General features: G+C 35.6%; 1 protein-coding gene across 1 annotated transcript in view; it reads left to right on the forward strand.

The window, feature by feature from the left end:
• Positions 1-7,994, forward strand: part of LOC149792383 (uncharacterized) — a 76,166-nt gene extending 68,172 nt beyond the window's left edge. Inside the window, exons 31-34 of the mRNA XM_089970968.1 lie at positions 1,700-3,050; positions 4,057-4,228; positions 4,845-5,774; positions 6,529-7,994. Of these exons, the coding sequence (XP_089827094.1) occupies positions 1,700-3,050; positions 4,057-4,228; positions 4,845-5,774; positions 6,529-6,552 (2,477 nt within the window). The 3' untranslated portion in view covers positions 6,553-7,994. The remainder of the gene's footprint in view (positions 1-1,699; positions 3,051-4,056; positions 4,229-4,844; positions 5,775-6,528) is intronic.
• Position 7,995: the final 1 nt, after the last annotated feature.

The following is a 7,995-nucleotide window of genomic DNA, read 5'->3' on the forward strand; positions in this document are numbered from 1 at the left end:
TCTATCCATTATCAACATGGTGTACATGTGCGATAGTGTTCTTTATCTATTATCCACACGGTGTACATGTGCGTTAGTGTTCTCTATCCATTATCCACACGGTGTATATGTGCGTTAGTGTTCTCTATCCATTATCCACATGGTGTACATGTGCGTTAGTGTTCTCTATCCATTATCCACAGGGTGTACATGTGCGATAGTGTTCTCTATCCAATATCAACATGGTGTACATGTGCGATAGTGTTCTTTATCCATTATCCACATGGTGTACATGTGCGATAGTGTTCTCTATCTATTATCCACACGGTGTACATGTGCGTTAGTGTTCTCTATCCATTATCCACACGGTGTATATGTGCGTTAGTGTTCTCTATCCATTATCCACATGGTGTACATGTGCGATAGTGTTCTCTATCTATTATCCACACGGTGTACATGTGCGTTAGAGTTCTCTATCCATTATCCACATGGTGTACATGTGCGATAGTGTTCTCTATCCATTATCCACAGGGTGTACATGTGCGTTAGTTTTCTCTGTCCATTATCCGCATGGTGTACATGTGCGTTATTGTTCTCCATCCATTCTCCACATGGTGTACATGTGCGTTAGTGTTCTCTATCCATTATCCACATGGTGTACATGTGCGTTAGTTTTCTCTGTCCATTATCCACATGGTGTACATGTGCGTTAGTGTTCTCTATCCATTATCCACATGGTGTACATGTGCGTTAGTGTTCTCTATCCATTATCCACATGGTGTACATGTGCGTTAGTGTTCTCTATCCATTATCCACATGGTGTACATGTGCGTTAGTGTTCTCTATCCATTATCCACAGGGTGTACATGTGCGTTAGTTTTCTCTGTCCATTATCCACATGGTGTATATGTGCGTTAGTGTTCTCTATCCATTATCCACATGGTGTACATGTGCGATAGTGTTGTCTATCTATTATCCACACGGTGTATATGTGCGTTAGTGTTCTCTATCCATTATCCACATGGTGTACATGTGCGTTAGTGTTCTCTATCCATTATCCACAGGGTGTACATGTGCGTTAGTTTTCTCTGTCCATTATCCACATGGTGTACATGTGCGTTAGTGTTCTCTATCCATTATCCACATGGTGTACATGTGTGTTAGTGTTCTCTATCCATTATCCACATAGTGTACATGTGCGTTAGTGTTCTCTATCCATTATCCACATGGTGTACATGTGTGTTAGTGTTCTCTATCCATTATCCACATGGTGTACATGTGTGTTAGTGTTCCCTATCCATTATCCACATGGTGTACATGTGCGTTAGTGTTCTCTATTCATTATCCACATGGTGTACATGTATGTTACTGTTCTCTATCCATTATCCACACGGTGTACATGTGCGATAGTGTTCTCTATTATTCACAGGGTGTACATGTGCTTTAGTGTTCTCTACCCATTATCCACATTGTGTACATGTGCAGTAGTGTTCTCTATCCATTATCTACATGGTGTACATGTGCAGTAATGTTCTCTATCCATTATCCTCATGTTTTTTTCTTTAGTTCTTGATATGGATGGATATGATTCCCACAGACCACTCTATGAAAAAAATTGTATACATGCTAACATACACACATATCATATGTTCAATTGTATAGATTAAAGCGATACAGCTAGAAAACTCATGAACATTTATTTATGTATTTTTATCTTAAGGTGAGGACCGATGGCTCTGCACTCTTCTTCTACAACAAGGATACAGAGTTGATTATGCTGCAGCCTCCGATGCTTACACATATGCTCCTGAGGGGTTTGAGGAATACTTCAATCAAAGACGACGATGGACACCTTCGACAGTTGCAAACATTGCGGACCTTCTAAAAGATTACAAAAATACAATTTCTGTAAACAGTAACATTAGCATGTTGTACATACTATATCAGTTCGCCCTTCTGGTGTCCTCACTGATTGGTCCAGCCACTATATTGATGATGATATCCGGTGCTTTTAATCTCGTTTTTGGGCTTACTGTCGTGCAGTCATATCTGATATCCCTTGCCCCGGCAGTACTTTACTTTGGAATTTGCTTCTTTTTAAAACCCAAATGGCAGATCCTTGTAGCGGAGATATTAACAGGAATGTATGCTTTCATCATGATGATTGTTTTAGTTGGTACCATTGTTACTGCCGTCAAGGAAGGCCTATTCCATCCCAGTGTGATATTCCTCACGTTTCTGGTAGGCATATATGTCATTGCTGCAATGCTTCATCCAAAGGAATGGTTTAACATTGTCTATGGTCTCTTATATTTTCTCCTTATTCCAAGTGGATACTTGTTGCTGATTATATATTCCTTGGTCAACCTGAATGTCATAACCTGGGGAACGCGTGAGGTACCAAAGAAAAAGACAAAACAGCAGCTTGAGGAAGAAAAGATAGAAGAGGAAAGAAAGAAGAAGGAAAAGGCAGAAAAACCTGGATTCTTTGCTAGACTATTCCCAACTGCACAAATCAAGGACATTTTTGAAACATTCCGTAAACTTACAGAGGGGCAGAAGGAAAAACAAGAGGAGAAGTTTGTTGATGTAATCAAAACACTCAATGAAACTATATCACGTCTTGCTGCTAACGACCGAGAGAAGCATGTGGAACAAAAAGAGGCGACCCCAGAGACCCATGACATGCAAACAGAATCTCCAAGTGTCGTTGTAGACATGACTGAAGAAGACAATAATTTAGACTCTATTCAACAAGCAGCGAGTGAATATGACCAGGTCACGAAAATACCAGGTGAAAAGGAACCTCGTAAAGGAATCTTGAGAAAGAAGCAGACAAGTGTGTCGTTTGTGGAGAGGAAAGGAAAAACAGTCTCCATCGATGAGACGATCACAGTACAATTACGAGATAGCGGAAAGAGAGAAACTGAGGATATCTATGACAGAGTTGGTCCAAAGAAACGAGATGAAATGACCAACCCAGCATGGTTGGAGGATGCAGGCATAGGACAAGGAGGCGTAATGCAAATGGCGGAAAATGAAAAAACCTTTTGGAATGGTGTTATTGCCAAGTACGCAATTTTATACCACTTGATACCATTGATTTTGAAAATAATCACTTAGTGCTTTAATTCATGTCTGTACCATCTGTGATGCATGGTACAAAGGCCAACGTCTTGTAATTCCATATTATACAGTTATCCTCAAGAAAGTTTTTCTAGGTGGCAAGTGGGTGGGTGTGATATATTAGAGTAGATAATGTAGATTTTTTCATTGACTAATCAAAACAAAGACTAGATTCCAGCTGATGTGAGGAATAAAGTTTATTGCCCTTCATTGCACAAAGATATGCTTTCAGCTAATGAAAACAAGGGAACAAAGTTGTTGATAATTTATTTTTTATATCATAAAACATACACAAACAGACACACACACACACACACACATATATATGTACAAGGACACACACATATACATGTGTGTATATGTATGTGCTTGTATATCTATTTTTCTGTCTATTTATCTATCTGTCTATTAATGTGTATGTGTGCATGTGTGTGTTTATCATAAAAGTGTCTGTATTGGTACATTTCTTCTATTATGGCAAATCATATGAAATTATATTGCTTAAAGTTCTATCTATCGCTTATAGTTCCATATTGCACAGCCGACTTTTATGAATGAGTGACTCATTTGCTAACAGAGATGCAGATTCACAGTTGAAAAAGTATATTCCAGCATGCATTGTTGATACGTTTACAAATTCATAGCTTGTTTTGTGTTTTCTTTTCATAATAGTATGTGCTTTAGATTAATTTCCCTATACAGTTTACTTTAAATAGTGATTGGTTTCTTACAACCTTAAAATAAATAATATTTGAGAGATCATTATATATATATATATATATATATATATATATATATATATATATATATATATATATATATATATATATATATATGCATGTATGTATGTATTTACCATGATTTCACCAATGTTATTTGTTGATATATATAATCGTTTATACCTATACATAACTCAGTTATTTAGTCTGTAGAATGCTATTTAATTCTTAGGTACCTTCATCCAATTGATAAAGACGTTCAGGCAGAAAAGGCAATGGCAGACAGTCTTGTGGACCTTCGAAATAATGTGGCTTTGGGTATAGCGATGATCAATCTGTTATGGATGGCCGTTAATTTCATGTTCCAAGTTCGAGGTGGACTAACATTTGACATTAAGTATTCGGTAAATACCACACATAGGATGCACTATCGTGGAGAGATTAAGTTATTCCTTAAACCGATCTTTAAATCTTGTGTCTGATGTGAATAAAATGCATTTTTTGGGAGTACACATATGACTAAGTAATTCTCAAACTTAAGGTAAATACATAATATAAATGTCATGGTTGTAAGAGAGAGTGACTAGATACATATCGTTGGCATTGAGAAATAGACATTTGCTTTCTCAGATAATTTAATAAAAAAGAAAAATAATGTTGTTCTGCATCATGTATAGTTAATGTGAGGTTTTAAGTATTGTAGAAACATAGAATATTGTCTTTGCATTGATCATACTGATCATAATTTCAGGTGTGGATCATTCAATATTACGAATTAAATATTATATCTCTTCAGTAAAATCACCATGATTTCATACAATGAAACATAATGTAGCCATTCTTAAAACCGTGTTTCCATGATATTAATACATATATAAATACAAAATTAATTCAGATCTCATGAAGTAGATTTCCTTTGTCATTGGTTTTAGTTGGTAGGAGATATTTTGTTTTACTCCAGTTAGGTTGTTTTCTCATTTCTGTTTGAAGAACACTAATTCATGACTTTAATTTTTTCAGTCCTTTGCAACAGACAATTCTCTGGATGACGAAACCACACCTGCTTATGTTGCAAAGGTTGATATTCTTGGACTTTTATTCGTGTTTGTTTTCGCTTTCATCCTAATACTCCAAATCATGGGCATGATCATGCATCGCTGGGGGACATTCCAGCACTTTATCTCCATCACACAGCTGTGGAATCCTTTTGCATCCAAAAAGTTGAAGAAGGAGCTCCGGGAAAAAGAGCGCGAATTGACTGCTGAAGACGTAGTCGAAGTTTGTAAAAAGATCCTTGCTGAACCTCTTCCTGATTATGATTCTGATGAGGAGGATGACGATGAAGATGAAAGGCAAATAAAGGAGGTACAGGAACAGATTTTGAATATTCAAACAGTTGGTACAAGACATACAATAGGAAGATCAGCAAATCTAGGAGCGTCGATTGGAGTAACCTTAAGATGCTCAGCAAGGTTCAACCCAGATGCAGCAGGACAGTCTGTCAGCGAACTTCAAAAGTCCCTTAGCAGAAGTTTGAAGAAAATTAATATCTACAGAGAAACCGAAAATGACCAGGCTCCAGAAGAGACGAAACTGTTGCGGGAAATGAAAAGCGTCCATAAAAAGTTATACTTACCGAGAGAAGGACCATTACCTGACCCACCTAGAGCTTTGGGACATATGAGCGGTGCCCAGACAAGTTTGTGGAGAAGAATAAAGAGCCAGAGGACAACAACAACAAAACTGCAAGGATATGATGAACCACAGCAAGATTTGTCTAGATCGATGCCTCTTATACGAGAAGCAGACCCTGATGACAACATATATGATGAAATACCAGGAACGATGGGGCGTGCGCTTGGAAAGAGACTAAAGCTGCTGCATAAAATCGAAAGGAGAGAACGAGAACATCATTCTGTTGATGTGCCCAATGGAAGACCTTCAATCCAGGTGAGACCATTTCAGATATTTGGATTCCTTGGTATGTTTTAATGAGTAACCTGATATCAAAGGAAATAACTAATCCGCCAGACTCGCCAGGTTGAAATGTATTCTGGCTCAAATTGTTTATTTTCCTATCAACTTTTCCTACGATCTCTTTTCCGTTCTCTCTCTCTTTCTCTCTCTCTCATTATGGATCAACGTACGCAATTTGTTTATATTGTAAAATTATACATGCTTTTGACTTCAGTGTTATATAACAGGTTGCAGTTTGTATTTATATGTAAAGGTAAACAATTTGCAAGATAAAGAAATTTCCTGTTGCAACTTCGTACACATATTATTGGATTGAAAGGTATTAAGCATGGTCATTTTTCATCATAATAACATGTTCAAAGTGTTTTCTACTAAGAAGAAACGTGACGTAGAATGATTACGGGTGATTGTGTTTCAAAACAAGGAATTAGAAATGCGTCAAATGTATATTATATTATCATACTAGATGCTAATGAAGCAGAACATTGCCCTTAATTGAAGTATGAAATTTACATTCGTATGAATGCAACATAAGTTCGAAAATCTTTAAGAAGCTTTCTTGCAAGAATGACATAAGTACCAAGCCCCTTAATCATTCCTTTGACTGAGAAATGACTGGTTGATTCAAAATTGAAGAAAAAATACTTATTTTTTCTATGATTTTGTTTTGAAAAAAACTTTTGTAAGCAGAGACCATTGACAGTGCATTTTTTCTTTCTCTTTTCAGGTACGATCTGGACATTTCTACTAATCAACTTTACTTACCCTGATCGTTAATGCCAAAATGCAATCTGCAAGGGTTTTTTGGAATAGTAATAAATTGATCTTGTCTACCTATGACCTTATTTATTTTGTCGAATTGTTCTTGACCCTCATATTTTATTTGTGTAAATAACTTTTTTGTATTCTGCATTTGACAATGAGTGATAGCTTTACATTTTTAGGATATGCATACTTTATATGGTCTAAAATGCCATAATCCTATTCCTTTAATAATATATGTATGATATCTGCTTCTTCAAATAATTTGATTGTGATTTAAGTTGTTTAGATAATAGTTAGGTTCTAATGGAATATTTTACATAATTCATGTGAAGGTTTTGATTTATAACTTATGTCCATTCATCCATCAATATCATTATGTCATCTGTCTATCCATTTGAACCAAAATATTTGCAATACTGTGGTAGTAAGTCTAAAATGTGTTTGATTTAAATGTGATATATGTTAATACATACTAAAGCTAGACCAGGAGAAATGGTTTAAACATATTTAAAATTGTAATATGTTGTTTTCCAATACTTCTCTAACCTGTTAAATCCTTGTTTGCATTTGTCACATTTTTATACGTATTTAGTCCTATGTGCTTACGGTATAATCGGTTCAAGTTCGTGTATTCAAATTCATTATACCTCTGTAAGAATATTGTTTATTTATCAAGAGAAAGATATGTGTTACTGACAAAAGTAGTTGGTATATTTGGCAAGACAGTAACCACTTGCAGTGAAAGAACTGTATTAGAGACCATATAAAGTTGCCCAATACAACATTATAGCTTTTTAAAGACTGTATGTGAACACTGAGACATATTTCATTTTTAATGGCACATATCTGGTTGTAAAAGATAATATTCTTGAAATGAAGAAGCAACGAAGGCGTAAACATTTCTTCTTTTACCAAGACATTCCACATTTTTATTGATTGAATTCGTTATGATTTTATGAATTAATGCAGGTGAGAATGTATGTGTGTGCATGTGTGTGTGTATGTATGTATGTATGTGTATGCATGCATGTATGCATGCATGTGTGTGTGCATTATGAATTCAAGGTTATTTGTGTATGCATGTACAAGTATAATTGTACAAATGTATGTACCTCTTTATGCCTCTGCCAATTAAACATTGTATCTATGGTCTTGGTAGATGTTATGCATGTTGACCTTGGCTGGATGGCATCGAGTTTATCAAATATTGTTACCAAGATATAAAGGAACATTAAACCTGAAATTCCTATTCATGTTAAGCTGCCTTTTAATGTTATGGCAACATTATTTTGAAACTTTAATTTTGTTTGTATGGAAATCATTGCTAGCAACAATTTTAGCTAGAGGACAATGGGAAGTGTGGTACATAAGTGTATCGAACATTATATATTTTATATCTATCAATTTTATATTAAAGAAAATTCTAGAC

This window comes from Sinohyriopsis cumingii, chromosome 9 (genome assembly GCF_028554795.1).
Source record: "Sinohyriopsis cumingii isolate HCF-2022 chromosome 9, ASM2855479v2, whole genome shotgun sequence".
NCBI classification, from domain to species: Eukaryota; Metazoa; Mollusca; class Bivalvia; order Unionida; family Unionidae; genus Sinohyriopsis; species Sinohyriopsis cumingii.